Source organism: Manis javanica, chromosome 17, assembly GCF_040802235.1.
Source record: "Manis javanica isolate MJ-LG chromosome 17, MJ_LKY, whole genome shotgun sequence".
NCBI lineage: Eukaryota > Metazoa > Chordata > Mammalia > Pholidota > Manidae > Manis > Manis javanica.
Window position 1 is genome coordinate 58932229 of NC_133172.1, and position 19756 is coordinate 58951984.

The 19756-nt window shown below is 44.4% G+C and overlaps 1 protein-coding gene and 1 long non-coding RNA gene across 3 annotated transcripts; one reads left to right on the forward strand and one right to left on the reverse strand.

Moving 5' to 3' along the window:
* Positions 1–2880: 2880 nt before the first annotated feature.
* MPHOSPH6 (M-phase phosphoprotein 6) lies at positions 2881–15269 on the reverse strand. 2 transcript variants are annotated; one of them, XM_017665847.3, is made up of 5 exons: positions 15082–15269; positions 11354–11466; positions 6379–6469; positions 4020–4114; positions 2881–3589 (listed from the first exon to the last, which is right to left on the reverse strand). In XM_017665847.3, the coding sequence occupies exons 1-5, from the start codon at positions 15130–15132 to the stop codon at positions 3457–3459; spliced, it is 483 nt and encodes a 160-aa protein (XP_017521336.1). In that variant the 5' UTR covers positions 15133–15269; the 3' UTR covers positions 2881–3456. The 2 variants fall into 2 exon arrangements, with proteins under 2 accessions (XP_017521336.1, XP_073081545.1); XM_073225444.1 differs by lacking the exon at positions 15082–15269 and adding an exon at positions 14854–15024.
* LOC140846946 (uncharacterized) lies at positions 15246–17056 on the forward strand. The gene is made up of 2 exons (XR_012126504.1): positions 15246–15318; positions 15982–17056. It is a non-coding gene; the product is annotated as an uncharacterized lncRNA (long non-coding RNA).
* The last annotated feature ends 2700 nt before the right edge of the window (positions 17057–19756 follow it).

A 19756-nucleotide genomic window follows, 5' to 3' on the forward strand; every position in this document is an offset into this window, starting at 1 on the left:
AGAAGGCAGACCTGGCAGGAGGCCAGACGGTTGTCCGCAGGGACAGTCCAGGAGGCTGAACCGTAAACTTCCATAACAACCGGTCCAGAATGGTCAGGACCTGATTAATAACTGACAGCTTCCCTAATTTTTGTCCCGGCTTCCAATTTAGTACCAACTAGAGAAAAGTCAGAATATGCATTCCTACCCAATCACACAGGATGCCCCCCTTCTGGTTAGCAGCCTACAGCTTCCCTGTGCCAACAGCTTCCAATCTGGGCATGCTTGAAGCCATTCCTTTTTCCATTATGAAGCCTTCCCACTCCTCTCCCTGCCTTTGAGTCTTGCCCAAACACCTATGATGGTGGCTGAATCCCTTGCCATATAGCAAGTACAGAATAAACGGTCTTTGTCTTCTCACTTGGTTGATTTCCATAGCACTGTGGTCTAGATAGGATTTGTAGGCCAATTAGCTTCCACATAATCCATCTAATATTTACTCATTTTTCCATTCACTGAAGAGACATTTACTAAAAGCTTTAATATGAGCCACATCCCTTGCTAGGTGCAGGGCAAGTTAAAAAAAAAAAGGTTAAGATATAGTCCCTACCCCAGAGGACAGCAGCTGGACAGCCAAGATGAACGTGAACGCCTCAGCAACCACGCTGATGGGCATCACTGCGCCGGGGCAGTGTTTCCCAGAAAGGGGTATGCTAGCTACTGGGCATGTGAGGTAACTTCCAGGATGGTAAATGGCTGAACATTTTTACTTTACTAGCTCTAAACCTGACTGCACATCAGAAGAGGAAGCATTTCAAGCCCACCAAACCTATGATTTCACAGGTATTACCGCTTTAGGATGAGTCTGTCTTAGTCAAAAACTAGTCAGGAGATAAAAGCTACCCTTATTTTAAGAGGGGAAATTCATATAAAGAACTGCTAATTGGGATGGGACAAGTACAGAGGTGAAAAGGGAACACTAAAGGGATCGTGCAGGAAGCTGCTCTGAGGGAAGAGGCTGAAATCATTCAATTTTAAAAGCAGGGAGGGCACCAGGGAGGGCTAACTCAAGACCTCTAATAAGTTGCTGCTTAATTAAAACCAGTGTCTCTGAGCTGAGTGGGGGGCCCTGTGGGCCAGGGGCGGGGGTATCAACGACTGTGACTGAAACACCAGCCTTTGCTATGGTGAAGAGGTGTTCTGGGGGTGATGAAGGACTAGGAAGCAAAGAGTCCGCAGTGGCCCCCATTTTAAGAACGGAGCCGGGGATGTTTGTGGCTCCAGCCATTAGCAGAGCTGCCTGTGCTGCGGGCCGGCCTCCATTTGCACAGACATTCTCACTCACTCTCCAAAACGAGGAGGTAGAATCCCAGCGCACTGTGTCAGTTTCTAGGAGGCAGTCCCACTATTCATCTCATCTCCTGTTAGTTACCTCGTGACTCAACAGCAGACTTAATCCTCTAAAAATGTGCACGATAATAAAGAGGAAGGATGTGAGGGAACTTAGGACACACGCAACCGAGGAGGACAACACGCCTAACCTCTCGGTAATGTGTTTCTCCGATTGGTCACAAGGCCATAGTTCATAAACTTCATTCTTTCCCTACACATTCCACGTTTCCTTTTAACCCAGCTGCATCTCAACTGCTCGGGGGTGACACCTGGTAGGGTGACCCAAACTTCACTGCCTAAAGGCTTGAAGTCATACCCACCTCTGTGGCTATAGTTTCCCATTGCTATTTGTCTTTGGACATGAAAGAAGCCCTACAGAATGCTCTGGCTCCCAGGCACTCTTCTCCAACACCCTTTGTGTGGCAGTAACACAAACGCCTCTTTGTGCCCAAGAACATGTGCATCAGCCAGGAGAGTAAACCGTTGGTTTTGCGGTAAAGTGACCAGACTGTTCCAGTTTCTGTCATAATGGAACCACTGCTGTGTTCCCTGGTGAAGCACTCCTTCCTTGAAAACCCAGACCTGCAGAGGTCAGAGCTGAGGGGCAGGGGGCAAAGTGTCCCAGTGGGCGACCGGCGGTGATGGAGAGGAGCTGCCCTGCCTACCTGTGTGATTCTAGACCACACGTTCTGACTGTGATGAGAGCAACAGCCCGACTGAGTGGTCACCGACTCAAGCATAAGTTACACTTTGTAAGATGGAGTGTTGTACCCCACCTAGGGCCAAAACTGAGTCCTCAGTAGACCATTCCACCATTCTGTTTTGTCTGATAATCCTGGGTGATGGGCTATGTGCTAAGAGCAGTGAATTCCAGAGCCACAAGCCCACCACCCCACTTCTTTTACTGTGAAATAGGTTTTCCTACCAGAAGTATTATTGCGCAGAGTGTGAGGGTGGACAGCCATACCACAAATCTATGGACTGCAGTGCTGGTAACGCTCTGGGAAGAACTGGGGCTCCTGCCCCAGGATGCAGAACTGGAAGATCAACTGCTCCTACCTTCACGAAGATAGGTGCCAGATTAACGTCAAATTCACAATTTTTCTCATTAACTCACCAAAGAGCTGAGGTCACAGAGCAATCAAAATCTACGGAGATTCAGAGAGAGAGGAGACATGCACATCATATAGTTGCTAGAACAAATTAAACAAAATCATTATTTTTAGAAGTTCTAGGTACTTTCCCCAGACAGACACACATATACACACTTCTGCACTATTTAGACCAAGGTTCAGACTAGATGGTGGGCCTAGGTGTACCCTACGGGGCTGTACCAGAAGAGACTGATGGTTGTTTTGACCCACAAGAGATAATTTCTTATGTTTCAACCAATTATATCACAATATTCTAAATTAATGGCTGGGTTTTTAAAAGTTACTATTTGGGTAAGACTTCCAAAAGTGAATTAGAGCAGAATTGTTATTTTAAAGTAAAAGAGAATAGGAAAAGTATATGAAAACATGTTTATTAAGGAAATTAAAACAAAATTAAAGTCTTTAAACAAAAAGCCCTAATTCCACAATGGACAATGACTTGCTAGCATGCTAAAACTTCAGGCTGGACAGGCATGTTTGTTCTTGATGAATTTACATATAATAAATTCTTCTGACATTTTATTCCCAAACATATGTATAAATTGGCTAGACATGATAAATAATTGAAAATAAACTATACACATAAGGGCAACTTAAATAATAGCTCTTCATATTTATGCATCAATTCAAGGTTAGTGACTGCAGAGCTCTATTAAAAAAAATTTGAGATAAAAAAAATCTTTAGGAAGCAATCAGGTGCCTATCTACATTTGAAGATCAGGGCTAAAAATCCATTCTTGATGAATACTAAAGGAAAGGATGTATAACATCCATTACATATCTGTTTCAAAACAGCATGTTTCCAATATTATACATTTCTGTACAAATAAACATTATAATATTAGCAACTATAGAGAAAGCATCAGAAGGCATTTCAAAATGTGCTAACTCTCACAAAGAGTCCCTGAGCCACACTGTAAGGCCACCCATTTTAATCTTGGGGCTTTAAGAACATCTTCTTTGCTGTAACTGGTTTTATGTCTCCGTTTTCATCTTCTTCATAATTGGCACGGTCTCTTTTTCTGGTGAACTTTTTTCCAATTGTCCCCACCAAGGTCTCATATCTGTTAAGATGACACAGAGTCTAAGTTTAATTTCAAATAAAAAAGACAGGAATCAAGTCTTGTCAAGAATATCAAACCAAATATGCAACAAATAAGAAACCCAAAACTGACCAAAAGAAACAATCTGATTTAAACATTTATGAACTTCTCTACAAATAACTAAGTTCTTGCTATTTTTTGTTTTTGCATTATCCTAAATAAATTGAGACGTGCATTTTAAAATGTGTATTAGGAGAGGTGTTGGACATGGGTCTTCAATGGCCAGCCTGTGACAGGTCTGAAGCCGTCCTGGCCCTGTTAGAGTGCAGGGATCGCCTTCCGGCAGGCGCACACCCTTCAAAGCTATGGTGCCCGGGGGGAAGAGGGGGGTCCAGGAGCCAGCCAGTGACTGCTGGGCCCAGATTACAACGTGCCCCAAGGTAACGGTTACCTTCTAGCCATTTCTTCATCTGACACGTCAAGCTCCACTGTTTCATCTTCAGCTTCCTCTGCTTTGTTCTTAGCATTCATCTGAAGCATTAATTTCTGAAAAAATACAATGCTGACTATAGGGGCTGGGAAAGGCTTGTTAAGGGAACTGGTACCACATGTACTTGAAGGTAGCGAGCAGAAGTTGCAGAATCTACAGGACTCGCCAAAACTTATAAGGGATTTTTCTGTGAAACTTGATTCTACCAGGTGCCAAGAGAAGCCAGCTCTGAATTAAGACAAAGCCGAACTAGATCAGACTTACTGTTAATGAACTGAAATTGTATTTCACATTATAAATCTCATTAATTACTTACACTTACTGGGGGCACACTGCTAACACACTCCAGAGAGCAGGGGAAAATAAGAAGTAAACTTTCAGGTTTCCTTCAAACTTCCACCTCTGAGCCAAATGTAAGACATGCCACAGTCAAGAGTAATTTTAGGTGCAGTTGGTGGTGGGGGCAGCAAATTACTGGATGGAAGAGCGGGAAGGCTGGCGCTGGTACAACGGGGAGGACTTGCCCAGCCCCCAGACATGAGGGTGGATGACGCTTCCCACGTGCTGTCCTTAGGCCTGAGTCTCTCCTCCACCTCTTTCTTCCACGTTTTTTTGACAGTTACCCTCTGACAGATTAAAAAAAAAGTACAATCCCTTCTTTATAGCAAAGGCAGGACAAAGATGGGAAAGAAGAGAAATCTGTTTCAACTAGCTTTTCTGAGGTTTAAAGGACCGAAAAGAAAATAATTTGGGGATTAGGAGCTCTGTGAGGGCAGACTTTGGTTCCCTACTGCCTCTAAGTGCTTCCAGAGGGCTGATGCACCACAGGTACAGAGGAAATACTTACTGAATAAGTAAATTCCATGCTAGGAGGCCCTAGAGACACACACAATATTAAAAATGTGTTCTAAGTACATCCTTTTTATAATGAAATAAGTGTTCTCAAATTGTTATCATCCTTTTCATAAGCAGGTATAGTGACCTTTTTTCTCACATTTCATGACAGCTCAGATCTCCAAACCAAACAATTCACAACCTTTTCCCAGAGAGAGTACTCTGTGCTATGGAGTGCCAGTGATTAAAGTTGTCTTCTGATAACCCCCACATCAGGCTCGGAGGTCAGGATCAACTTGTTCCCCGTCATAACCCGATCAGCATGGAGTGCCTGTCTACCCACAACCTTAGCCTCTGGGCATCACACACTTAAAATCTCGGCTCCCCCCCATCCCTTTACCTCACCGCCTTCCTAATCTAAAGCTTTAAGCAGCCAAAACAAGGGAAGTATATATTAAAAACAAACACTTTTTGGTGCTGATTTTGTATAAATTAATAGAACACCTTAGTCATCATATTCCCTTAAAAAAAGGGGGGAAAAAAACCCAACCTGTCATCTTTAAATAAACTGGCAATTAGCTTGGTAACTGCGGTCCTCTCCACACATCCTTACACATGTGCTTTTCAACCTTGGTCCCTCCAAGGCTCAGGAAGAGACCTTTGGCAATGCCTGGAATATCTGGATGCATTTTTGGTTGTCATAACCGGGGTATGTGGGTGCGCACACTGCCGGCACCTAGCGGGTAGGGACCAGGGATGCTGAAACACTCCACGACCCATGGGAGGGTGCCGACGATGAGAATGATCTATCTCCAAACGTCAGGAGTGCCAGCACCAAGAAACCCTTCTGCAAGTGATAGTTACACTACTAAAGCTTCATATCACAAACCTCCACTTGGTTGGCTGAGTACCTGAGAGGATGGTTTTTAACGCACCAGCCAGAGTTCTAATAAATATTTGTTGAATGAAGGTCTGTGCTTCTCTACAAACCTGAGGCAGGAAAATTCAAATGAATACCTCATTTATATAAGGTGAATATTTACTTTTCAAACAAACTTTCCAAAGGATTCATTAAAAAATCTATTTATAAGCTTGGATTAAAACCTATCCATTAAAACGTCCAATTATTCAATTTTTAAGTAACATTTTCCATTAGAAAAAATACATTTATAGATGGCAGAAAATAATTTTTCATAATAGCACCATTTGAATAAAATCTTGACTTTCCTGTAAAAGACTTGAGCTGAAATTCTAACATTCACAGTGGCAATGTATACTGCTATATTAAATTATCTACTCAATTCTACCATAAAATAGACTGCAACGCCTGCAATTTCTTTAAATAGCTATGGCGAGATTTCAAGACTTATTATTTTCTATATAATGAGGAGAAATGGTACCTGCCGGGGAAAGACCTAAACCCAATTATTAGCAGAAAAGAATTCAATTGGAAAATTTAAAAATTTGAAGCAATTATATTTAATACCTCAACCTCAGGATTAAATCCTCTGAATGACATTCTTCCATAGAGAAGATCTTCACATAACAAGAAACTCTGCTCTTCTATTATGAAACTCCTAAACAGGAAATAAACCTGTATTAATAGCATGTCTACTTATAACAAAGCACAGCAAATAAAAGTCAAGGTTTCAAATGAAAAACTGATCTTTTGGCTCTCAGCAGAATCAAGGAAAAATACAGTAAGACTTTAACATAGGGCTTGAAATAAAAACTGATGAATCTGGCCAGGAAAGAAAAAATTGAAGAGATGAGAGCTGCAGGCTGGAGGCACAGCCTCTTGTAAACACTACATTTAATTTGCATAAATACCTACATAATGTAGAGACCTACAGTGTTTGCAATAAACCTGAATTTTCCAAATTTGAAGCAACACTTCCTTGACATTTACACCCCTTATTAAATACCCAGAAATCAGGGTCCTGGGCAGCTTTAAAGAGAGTGTATTAGTTGGACCTCTTAGCTGTGAACAACAGTGACTGATCCTGGGTGACTTAAGGAGAGAATTTGGAGTAAGCACACTGGGTATGTCACAGCATCAATGGGAAAGCCAGATGAGCAGAACTAGAAAATGCACAGAAATAAGGGTAGCTGGGTGATCAACCCAAAACCTAAATCATCCTTCAAAACTACCCTAGTAAAAATGTCGCTTATGTGTAAACACTGGACATCACGGAAGGCACCAGGGAGGCCACTGTTGCCCTGGAAACAGGAGGGAGGAATGGGTGCTTCAGTCTCCAAAAGGGATTCTCCTCCGAGTCACCAGCTGATGACCCCAATCCCAGGGGAGCATATCTGACTACATTCCGGCTATCAGCCATAAAGCATGCTAGGAGAGCAAATACTTGGCCTCCATGGGTTCTTTGGCAGGAAGTACTCCCTGCTTCTTGTTAAGGCACACTCATTCACTCACTCAACAAACACTTACTAAACCAAACTGTGGTCTAGGCACTATTCTAGAAGCTGCAAGAATGAGTAAAAGAGTCTCTGCTCTCATGGAGGATACACTTCAGAGGTGCCAGATAATAAAAAAGAGGCTTATATCATACAATGGATAAGAATGAAACAGGTCATTCTACTCCTGGCTGTAACTGGTACCAAACTAGTATTCCTACTATAACCAGTTATAAAACAAGACAAAATAGGAAACAATGAATGAGCAAAGCACAGGGCTGTGATGCTTGCAAGAAGAAAGCCAAATGAAGTGAGCTCTATGAACGCCCACCCTCGGACTGGAGGTGACTTCGTGACTTTGGAGCAGGGAGCAGAAGCCCAGAGCATTTTCACTGCAGCCACAAACTGAAATCTGGGGCTACAGAGGTGGCTGAACTATGTGGGTCAAGATACCAGAGAAAGGGAGATACAGAAAGGAATTCTGGAATCTGCATATTGAGTCCCCTTGACTCTCTGGCCAAATACTAGGCTGTACATGGTGTCAGGGGTAAATATCAGCTTCCAGTAGGAAAACAATTACTTGGTGCATTAGTTTGCTGGGCTGCTGTAAGAAATAACTACAAAATTGGTGGGGTAAAGCAACAGAAATTTATGACCTTATATTCTGCAAGTCTGAAATCAATTCTGCTGCACCAAAGTCAAGGTACTGGCAGGGCTGTGCTCCCTCCAGAGGCTGCAGGGGAGAACTCATTCCTTGTCTCTCTAGCTTCTGCTGGCAGCAGGCCTGCCTTGGCTTGTGATAGCATCACTCCAAAAAAGGGGATATGACACAAATATGATGCTCTTGCTGTGCTGTGAGTAATAAAGTCCTCTGACTTCGACCCGGGAGCCTTGTACCTTCTACCAGCATCCATGGAACTGTGGCAGGCTGAGTTGTTAGTCTGCAAGTAGGATACAGCCTTGGATCTCACAGCTCCTAACATCACCAGGACATAGGTCATGAGCATAGGAAGCACAACAGCAAAAACATTTTCTAAACATCCTATGGCAAAGGCGTCGTTACACCGGCTCTATCACATCCTCTACAGTGGGGCTTGTCCTCTGCAGGAAAACCACACAGCAGCAACAAAGCACAACTTTCCACCTGGTAAATTCTACCCCCAGGAATGTATACTAAGCATCTTGTAGCAGGCTGTTTCCCTGAGTTACGTGCAGAAGTTTTATTGGGCAGTGCTGTCTGGGAGATGCCCCTGTAAGGGTGTGAGGACAGCATGACTGGGCAGAGGGAGAAACTGACCTGAGCTGTGGCCACGCTAAGGCCTCAGCCCCTGTGAGGAGCTGCAGAACCAGGAAGTTGTTCCAAGTTGAGGCAAAGCAGTCAGATCCTCATTCCCCTACACAGACTGGTCACTGGCTAGGGGTGGCCCCAAGGGGAGGTGTGAACACTGAGTAGCCCTAATCGTCATCACTGATTCATAGCCTGGTACAACTGACATTATAAATGGCAACCGCTAGACTGCCAGAGCGTACACCCAGTGACATCTCCAATTGCACAGAGCGCAGTGACCTTTTGGAATAATTCAGACGACATAACCCAGGGAAGATGCACAAACACAAATGAGCAAAAAAGAATGAGTGAATTTTATAATATTCAAGTATAAGGAAATACACGTATTGCCAACATTTAATGTGCTTTATGCCTGACACTGTGGTGACTGCTTCACATATATTACCTCATTTATTCCTCATAATGTATTACGTGACAGGTATCATACCCAATATACAAACGACAAAAGATGGGTTAAACAACTTGCCTAGTGTCACAACTGTAATCAAGTGGCAGAAATGGGCATCAATCCCAGGCCTGCCGGACTCCAGAGCCCATCTGCTTGATCAACTAATTCAATCCACTGGCTCCCTGTTGGGATTATAAAAAAAAAACCCAAGACATACCTGTCTACCTTCCCAGATCATCCCGCCCATCGTCTCCCCCACTCCGTGCCCTGGGAGGCTGACTTCAGGGTAATACACGGAGGGGCTCTTCTGCTCTCTGAGCCTGGCTCCCTCCTGGCAGGATCACCTTAGGCCGGCTGTGTCCTCAATGAAGGCAGCAGCTCTTGTAAGATGCTCTCTCCACACAGCCCATCTTCAGATTCAGGAACCACTCTATCCCCTTGACCCTCTGAGCCTGGAGTGGTCATTCCTCTCACCACACAAGCCACGAGGTATGCACTCTCCCTCGTGGCCCCCCTGTGCCCTACCCACAACTTGGTGGTCTCTGTCACACTCTCCTCAAATTACCCACTATGACGGTGTCATCTTTTCCTGCAAACACCCTAAACTGATACACATACCCATACGAAAAAATATGCTGAATGACTGAAGATGATTACTTACTGCTATGCCCGAATGCTGTGCCCTCCACAAAATTCGAATGTTGAAATCCTAAGCTCCAGAGATATGACGGTATTAGGTGAGGAGGTCTCTGGGAGGCGGCCTCAGTACGGAGGGTGGGGCCTTCACCAATGGGGCTAGGGCCTCATAAGGGTCCTCACAGAGACCCCTAAGCCCCTTCCACCAGCTGAGGACACAGCGCGGTGCTGGCTGTGAACCCAGAAGAGGGCCCTCACCAAACAGGACCATGCCGGCACCTTGCTCTCAGACTTCCAGCCCCCGGAACTGTGAGAAGCAAATTTCTGTTGTTTCTAAGTTACCCAGTTTGTGGTATTTTGCATAGCAGCTCAAATGGACTGAGATATTTACCTCCTAGGAAAAGAACCCAAAGGACATTTTCCTGGGAGGGGGAAAGAAAAATACTGAAAAGAAGATAGAAACTGTCTTGCCTTCAATAAAAGTAACAATATTTTGAGCAAGTTTAGTCAAGGCATAAAGCTAATTTATAGCTTCTTACCAGTCAGCAATCAGTGGTCCCTTCCCACACCACCCTGCTCCCAAATCCACGCCATTTCGGGCATTACCTTCCCCTTCCTTGCCGACATCGTGCTTCTGAGAAGCAGCAGAGAAAAGCAAGGAGAGGAGCAAACGCATGAAGTGCCTTCCCCCACCCCTCCTGGTGAGACATACTTGCTGTCTTTAGAGGATATCTGACCTTCCAGAAAGATCCAGAGAAAGTCCACCAAATCAACACAGGCATATAACATGTTAAAAACAAGAAATAAATTCTAAGGTACAAAAAGGAAAAATGTAAATGTGCCTGAAGATAATAAGCAGCCTCTTCAGCCATTTGACGTTTAAGTAAAACTACCACACCACAGAGCTTATGAAAGAACACATCAAGGGAAAATGATAAACAGCTTCCTGAAGAATTTAGATATATTAATGGATGATGTGAATCCATTACTCTTTCATTCAAAACGACATTATCAGGTACCAACCAAGCTCAGAGGCGGGAGAGGAATGGTCTGCTGCGTCATCCCAGCTTCAGCAATGGCTCTGTGCTAGCTACTTTCTCTTAGGCCTCAGTTTTCTCAACTATAAAATCGATGGAATGGTAGCAGTCAGCTCTGAAAACTGCTAAGAGGATTAAATAATTGAGATGGGATGCACTTGGCCCAGTTCCTGGCACACATACTGCAGACTCAATAAATAGCTAACATGACTAGTACTAAAAGTAGTAAAATTTTTTTTTTAAAAAAGAAAGAAACAAAAAACTCTTGACCTGCATTTAAAGCTTAGCCTCAGGAAGAACTCTGTTACTCAAACAAAACTGGGTAGGGCTGATCTGTGGGACTTCATATGACAAGGATCGCATTCTAGATTCTCATCAAAGTCCCCAGTTATTACTAGAATCCTTTATTCAATGTAAAAAAAGAACAGTGTCATAAAAAATGGCTGGGCCACTAAAAATGTATAGATCCAAGTAGAACTCTTACAGGTTTAATAATTTTAGAAAACTATTTGTAAAGCTGACTCCAGAAACTGAACAGATACTATTTTACAGGCTTTAAGTCACTGGAATGATGTCACATTTACAGTAATTTCCCTCTGAGTGCCCAAAGCATCACCAATATAATGTCTAATAAACCTACTCTTTCTCTTTCAGCTCTGGCAGATCCAAGTACCAATGCTCTTCACTAATGATTTTCTTTTCTTCCTCTTCTAGCCGTTTCTTGGTTTCCGAGTCCAGTCCCCTTTGCATGAACTGTCAAAACAAAACAAAAACCAAAATCAGTGTCAGCAACTAATTTCCCCAACGTAGACTTGAGTAAAACTCAAATAACTTTACTCTTCCACTTGTTCTCCCTCATTTCTCCAGGGATCCCACCTCATGGGTGAGGCCGCAGGGGGCGGGGGGAGCGACCAAACAGCTCAGCATCACACTAGAATAGCAGCGAGCCTGCCAGATGACACAAAAAAGTGACATGTGTACTTCTTTTAGAAGACTTCAAAAAGATCTTTACCACATTTTAGTTTGTCTGATTTAATGAAGCAGGACACAAAAAACTATTCAGTAAGTATCACAGTAAATATTCCAGTTTGGCGTAATCGCCAGTGAAGAAGAGCCGAGACAAGACTAAAATCAGGACAGTCAGGCCGAGAGAGAGAGTGCGAGGGGCAGTAAGAGGACGAGAGGCAGGACTTCCTGACTCTGTCCCTGCCCCGCGGAGCCCAGGGATTCTCTGCACCTGCTGACCGTGGTCTGCAATGTCCTGCTTACCCTCTTCCACTCGGCCAACTCCTGGCCCTCGTGACACAGGTAAACCTGCTCCACCTCATTGAAAGAATTTCTGACAACTGCAAGCAAGATTGGTATCTCTCTTGGATGCTTCACATGGCCCCTTCAAATAGTCTCACCACACTTTTAATTTGCTGACTATCTTAAGCATTTCTGGAGACCTTCAGGGTAGGGCCTGTATCTGGGTTATCTCCCTCACCAGTACCAGTATGATAATGAATGCGTATAAGGGCCCTATAAACACAGACTGACGCAAAGCTGTATCTGTAAGCCCGCTCCCCACTTAACATTTATCCTCTGAAATGCTGATCGCCTCTATGGCTACTCTTTATTCTAAAACGTGCAGAGGCTCAATTCAAAACAGGCCAGCAGAGGAAAGAGAGTGATTCTGTACAGCAGACCATGGCTCGTGTTCATCTTTGAACATTGGCACCCAGGCTGCACCCGGTACACGAGTTCAATAATAAAGTTCTCTGAATGTGAGTCCAGACTTGTCTTATTTTTCCCAGACTCCCTTTCTTGGATGGTTGTCTTTAAACCCAGATGCCTCATTTCATCACTTATAGATTTTTTTTTTTGTGAAATTCACTAATCTTGCCCAACTGCCTTTTAATCTGCCATTTTTAGTCAAGTAGATATTATCTGTGGTATACAAAATAATTCTCTCTCTTTCTCTCTCTCTCTCTCTCTATATATATATATATTCTGTACACATGGAAAGGATAGAACATCCTGTGAATATGAATAAAAAACTCCAGATTTGAGTTGCAAACCAATTCTCCTGATTCTACAACATCTAAGAACACACTCTAAAGCTAGTGATTAGCTTTACTCACAACTAAGGGCCTAAAGCAGGTATGACAAACTACAGTCCCGAGGCTGGACTTCCACTGTTTAATAAAGTTTTATTGAAATAAAGCCATGCTCATTTAGTTCTGAGCCACAGTGGCAGAGGGGAGTAGTTGCAATAGTGACTGGCCCACAAGCCTATGTATCTGTCCCTTTACAGGAAAAGTTCTTCAACTCCTGTCTAAGTGTCCAAAAGAGCTAAATTCATGGATAAGTGCCCTCTCTACAACAATTTCATTGCACTGACAGGCCTTCCACCTACATCCTTCACTTTCTACGTGCCATCAGTATTACCCTCTAGGCTTCAATAGCTAAGTCAGAGACTTTCAAGTATATTTGAAAACATGTGAGTCAGTATTAGGTCGTCAATCAGCCCATTCCTTCCTGTTCTGTACTTAGCTCTGGGTGACAGCTGCACTGGGTACTACGACCTAATGCCGCTGCTCCATTCCTTTTCACCGGACTGGACATGTCATTCTATGCGCATAGTGTCTCCTGCTATCCTGCCAGTAAGTTCTTTCTCACTAACAACTGAAGTTGCTAACCCAACTAGAGAATCTGAGTAATCCTCCCCTCCTCCTTTGTTTCCAATGTCCAGTTTAGTTTCCAACAATCACTTGGGTATGGGGAGATATATTTTTAAAGCTAACTTTTTCCTTCCTAACTCGAGTCAGATCTTTGGTCTGACCCCTAATCACCCAGCACATCTTCACTTGACTTATTCCAAGAGTAAAAAGCACTGCTAAAGTCTTTTCAATGTCTGCTTTGCCAATCCACTCCACTCTGAAATCTACATCACAAACTGTAAGCCAAAGAAAACTCTGCTCAGTGAAGACTCAAACTTTGCTAATATGTATGAAAGAAGTACTTTGTAAATCATGCTACATTTACTCTCTGCCCTCATTCACCCTATTCATCCCCAGTTACAATCTAGCTCAACTCCATTCAGATCTTGTACAAGCAACGTTTATTTTCCAATCTTTCAAAACATTATTTATGTCCTTTCCTGGAAATTCCACTATACTCTAAACATGATATCTAACTACTTACCTATAAGTAGTGTTTACTGACAAGTAGTACAGGGTACTAATTAAGATCAGGGGCTTTGGAGCCAGACTGCCTGAGTTTGATTCCTGTCTACACTACATATTAGTTGTCTAACTGTGGGTAAGATACTGTTTCGGTGGCTGCAAATGAAAAAGAATAACCATACCCACCTCAAAAGATTATTTTATGGATTTCACAGGTTAACATATGCAAAGCTCTTAGAACAGAACCTGACACATACAAGAAAGATAAATGTTAGCTACTGTTATTATTTAAGTTTTAAGGCTTTGGTATTTCCGTTTTAATTCCTGTATTCATTTTATCAAACTTTTTTTGTCCCCCTTTAAACTTCCCAATCTAAACTGATTTAATTTCACTTCAAAAAATCAATTTTTCTTAAACTTGGGTGACATAACTGTCACTTTAAATGCTATAATTTTCTCTCTTCCTGCTGCCATTGCAGCCCTCACCAGATCATCAGAACTTCTAGTTGGTCTTTCTGACTGCAATTTTCTCCCCTGTGGAGTCTGTCACCAATGTATTCACCGCAGGGTGGTTACAATAACTTGGAAAGTAAAAAGCAGAAATAATGATTACTGTTCCCTGTGCTCAACAGCTTTCCAATGCTCACAAAACAGAGAAAAATGAAAATCCTTAAATCTGGTCTAAAATTCCTTGCATGTCGTGACCACTGGCTACTTTCCCAGATCCATTTCTTCCTACTTACCTTTTGGATATTTTGAATTGTCTTTAGTTTTTAGAAATCTCAACTAAATTTTGGCTTTTGTCCCTCAGACTTCTGAACTAACTTTTCCCTCAATTGATGTCGCAAGCCCCCCGCCCCCCGCTCCGACCTACTTAAGGGTCACTTCCCGCAGAAGCCCAAGTAAGTTCCCAGGACTCCCGGCGCTTGTAGCATCGCCACACTCAGTACGCTGACTTCTAACGCTTGCTTACGTGTGTCTCTCCTACACGACCGCGGGCTTTAAGGGAGAATCTGTCGGATTTGTAATCCGGTTCCCGGTGCCTAACGCAGAGCAGGCGCTAAGTGAATGAATGGCTGCAAGAGCTGGAGGCCCCCGGCGGCCTCTCCAGTGCCCTCGCACTCCCGCTGCCTCGGCTCCGGACAGGTCAGGGAGACCAGGAATCTCTGCCGCTCAGCCTGCCCTCCCCGCGTCCCCGCACCTTCATGCGCAGAAGGTTCTTGGACAACTTAGTCTTGCGCTCCGCCGCCATGCTGGCTCTCCTTGGGTCCGCGTTCCACCGCTAGTCTCGTAGCGCATGCGCGCTGCTGCGTACGTGGCGGCGTCGCCTTACGCAGCTCGTCGCCTAGTGCTTGGTGGCTCCGCCTCCGTGTCTCGCGCGGGAAAGCGTGCCGGGCTCGGCGCGCACGTCGCCTCCAGGGAGCGCTCCCCTCACGAGGTAAGGGCTCGGCGGCCGAAGCGAGAGTCACCTAACGCCGGGAGGGAGACCCCGAAGAGGCCGCCGTCGGGAGGCCCGCGCCCTGGCCGCCTTCCCCGAGGGCGTCCCGGCCCCCTCAGGTCGCGCGCCGGGCAGGGCCGCCCAGCCTCGCGGACCCGGGCCTGTCGCGCATGGCGGACCCGGGAGTCCCGGTGAGACCTTTGAGAAGGTTGCTGCACCCTCCCGCCCGGACCGTTTCACGCTTCTAAGGTGGATGGCGGGCTTCCTGTGTCCTGCGTCACTGTACGTGCGATGACGGTTTTCTGGTCAGGATGACGTCATGGGGGCGGTGCTGTCGTTACTCCGCGTTGCATGACGTCATGGGGCGGTGCTGTCATTAGGCAAAGATACCTAAGGAGGAGAAGACAACCTCATTTTAATCCAAAGAATTGAAAAGATGATGGCTTCGGTGCCCCGTGTGCCACCTAAAGACGTTATTCACAGGGGCTCCGCTTTGGAAGACCCCCAACGGAGTAGCGTTTCACCTGACAGCGGTGCACTAAATGCCCAATTCTGATGCTGGGTACCTTATGTGTATTAGTATTTAATAATTAATATTTATGTGTATTAATAATCTTTTCGTGTATTAAATAATAGTAATTACTTATTTTTTTTCCTGAAAAGCAAAAAAGTGTATTATTGAATCCTCATCGAAACTCTGAAAGTACTGTCAGCATGTAGTCAGGGAATCTGAGGCCCAGAGAGGCCGAGGACTTGGCAGAGTTCACACAGCTAGTCAGTGTTAGAGCTGAGATCTGGGAAACTGGATAGAAACGTGGCCCTGTCCCCGCACTCGTTTTCAGTGGAGAAGATGAAGTCAGTCTAAAATGGTCAGTAGTTATAAAAAAAACTCCTTCCTAACTATGTGAGACACTAGCGAATGTGACACTGGACTGATCGCCGGGCCACGGAGGGGCATAGAAATGCGTGATCACCGTGTCCTGGAGTTGACAGTCTGGCGGGTGCCATGGAAGAAAGAAGAACCCTGTAAGACAAGCATGGAGTTCCCGAGGGTACCTTCTGGCCCGGCGGAGGGAAGGGCACTGAAAGGTGTGGCGTTTAAGTTGAAATCTGACGGTACTGTCACCAGGGAGGAATCAGCCTGTGGAAACGGCCTCCAGTCATCCAGTTTTGTTCTACCATCTCTCCCATGCACCCCAGAACACGTTCCATCTTGCAAAACAGAAACTGTACTTATGAAACAGTAACTCCCCATTCCCTCCTACCAGAAAAGCACTAGTCTATTTTCTGTCTATGAACTTGACTTCCGCTCAGGATTTTGAAGTTCTGTGGGAGCAGAGGTGGGTGGAGTGACCCAGCTGCCATCTGCGTCCAGGAAACAGAGTTGACTATGAGCTAGGTCTTGTCTGATTAAGAGGAAAACAATTCCTGGCAGAAAAAAAGAGCTCACGCGTGCCAGCTGAGGATGCTAGAAGCTCCACACCTTTCCTGCGGGACTGTTGCAACCAGTCCGCTTGCACACTGGATTCGGATCCGTTTTCCTGAAACACCGGCTTCGTTGCGTCACTCTTCTATTCCAAAACTTACAGCGCTTGTTGGTGTCTGAGGGGTAAAGGTCGGCTTCCTCGGCCTGCTCCTCAGATTCCTACATTTTTATTTGACAGTAAAATAAAGTTAAAACATCCCGAAAGTCTCTTCCCACCCTTCAAAAATGCAATAAATGAGAAGTGATTTAAGAGTAATAGTAATTTTGATTTTGAATTAAACTCCCTGACAGGGGAGACAACTCCTTGATCTCTATGCTACTAAATTGTGGAACACAGAGGATAGATCTCACACTCAATGAAGTGTTGACCTGTTTCAGTTACACAGCCAAGGACACATTTTGGGGAAGACATATTTTTATAGGTCTTTACACAGTTTTGAATCCTTCTGTAATGGAATTTGTTGGAAGTATGAAAACCTCCAATTCCTTCCGATTACTAGATCCATCAAGAAAAAGTCTCCTGCGTCGTGTCAGTCTTGCAGCCAGTCACTTCTAAGGCTGCCCGGCCAGCACAGTCAGCCTGCTCGCACGCACTGCTGGGCGCTTGAAGGGCAGCTGATGTGACTGAGGAACTAAATACTTAATTTTAGTTAAACCTAAAAAGGCAGTGTAAAACATTTCCCATTATCCACATTTTATTCTTTTGTAAGGACCACATTTCACATTTTAGTGAACTTAGTGTCTGAGCTGAGATGGGCTGTAAGTGTAAAATACCATATTTTAAAGTCTCAGAATGAGAAAAGTAAGATATCTCTTTTTTCATATTGATTGCATACTTAAATAATGGTAGTGTGGATGTATTGGTTTAAAGCCTAGCATTAAAACTGATTTCATCTGTTTCTTTTTACTTCCGTGAGGCTCCTAGAAAACTAAAAATTACGTATATGCCTTGCATTTCTTCCCCCTCCCTCCCTCCTTCCCTCCCTTCTCCCTCCCTCCTTCCTCCTTCCTCCCTCCTTCCCTCCCTCCTCCCTCCCTCCCTCCTTCCCTCCTTCCCTCCTTCCTTCCTCCCTCCCTCCCTCCCTCCTCCCTCCCTCCTTCCTCCCTCCTTCCCTCCCTCCTTCCCTCCCTCCTCCCTCCCTCCTTCCTCCCTCCCTCCCTCCTCCCTCCCTCCTTCATCCCTCCTTCCCTCCCTCCTTCCCTCCCTCCCTCCTTCCTTCCTTCCCTCCTTCCCTCCCTCCTCCCTCCCTCCTCCCTCCCTCCTTCCCTCCCTCCTTCCTTCCTTCCTTCCCTCCCTCCTTCCCTCCCTCCCTCCTTCCTTTTCTCTGTTAGCTTTTTTTCTTTTGCTTGTTTTGCAAGTACCAAAAATTTACCATGGCTTATTAAATGAAGTGGGGGTTTAGTAGAAGGATTCTGAGTAGTTCATAGAAATAATAAAAAGACCTGAGAACAAGGCCAAGGTAAGATGATAGAAAGCAGCGCAGCCCAGGGATCTAGGAAGCAGGAATTAACAGTGCCACTGCAAGAATGATGGGCGCCAACTGATTTCTCTGCTCTTAGGACACTACTCAAATTTGTTTGGGAGAGAGTCTCCTTGAGCCTTCGGCCTTCAGAGTCCCTGTAGGACTGTACAGAATGGGGGAGGGTAATTCTCTGATGCTTAACCCACAGAGAAGGGAATCACAGGCACATCTTGTTTTATTGTGCTTTGCTTTAAGGTGCTTCGCAGATACTGTGATTTTTACAGATTGAAGATTTATGACAACTCTGTGTCAAGCAAGTCAGGCCATTTTTCCAACAGCATTTGCTCACTTTGTTACATTTTGGTAATTCTTGCAGTACTTGATACTTTTTCATTATTTTTTGTGGTGATTTGTGATAGTGATGTTTTGATGTTACTATTGTGATTGTTTTGGAGTGCCACAAACTGCCCGTATTAGACAGCAAACTTAATTGATAAGTGTATGTGTTCTGACACTCCGTCTACTGGCCATTACCCTGTCTCCCTCTCCTCAGGCCTCCCTATTTCATGAGAAACAATACTGAAATTAGGCCAATTAGTAACTCTACAATGGCCTCTAAATGTTCAAGTGAAAGGAAGTGTCCTACATTTCTCACTTTAAATCAAAAGCTAGAAATGATTAAACTTAGTAAGGAAGGCCTGTCAAAGCCAAGATGCACTGAAAGCTAGGGGTTTAAACAGCCAAGATGTGAATGCAAAGGAAACATTTTTGAAGGAAATTAAAAGTGCTACTTCAGTGAACACTAATGATAGGAAAGCAAAACCGCCTTATTGCTCACAGGGATAAAGTTTTAATGGTCCAGATAGAAGATCAAGCCAGCCACAATATTCCCTTAAGCCAAGGCCTAATTGAGAGTAAGGCCCTAACTCTTCAGTTCAATGGAGGCTGGCAGAGGTGAGGAAGCTGCAGAAAAGTCTGAAGCTGGCAGAGCTTGGTTCATGAGATTTAAGGAAAGAAGCCGTCTCTGTGATGTAAAAGTGCAGGTGGTAGCAAGTGCTGATGGAGATGCTGCAGCAAGTTGCCCAGCAGATCTGAAGGTAATTAATGAAGGCTGCACTAAACAACAGATCGTCAATGTAGATGAATGGCCTTACAGTGGAAGAAGATGCCATCTAGGACTTCTCATAGCTAGAGAGGAGAAGGCAATGCATAGCTTCAAAGCTTTAATGGACAGGCTGATTCTCTTGGGAGGGGCTAATGCATCTGGTGACTTTAAGTTGAAGCCAGTGTTACTTTACTACTCAGAAAATCCCAGGGCTCTTAAGAATTACTTGATAAAGCAGCACTCTTTGAGAGGATTAACTTCAATTTTGTGGAGTGTCAACTGTTGCTGCAAACTCATTGTGTTATTTTAAGAAATTGCTCCAGCCACCCCAACCTTCAGCAACCACCACCCTGATGAGTCAACAGCCATCAACATCAAGGGAAG

Bases quoted from the DNA above. Each gene is read 5' to 3' on its own strand.
- MPHOSPH6 (XM_017665847.3), bottom strand. From the start codon at position 15,132: ATGGCGGCGGAGCGCAAGACTAAGTTGTCCAAGAACCTTCTGCGCATG. The intron at 11,467-15,081 runs GTGCGGGGACGC...TTGTTTTGACAG, and splicing joins AGAACCTTCTGCGCATGAAG to TTCATGCAAAGGGGACTGGA. The intron at 6,470-11,353 runs GTAGGTTTATTA...TTTCCTGTTTAG, and splicing joins CCAGAGCTGAAAGAGAAAGA to GAGTTTCATAATAGAAGAGC.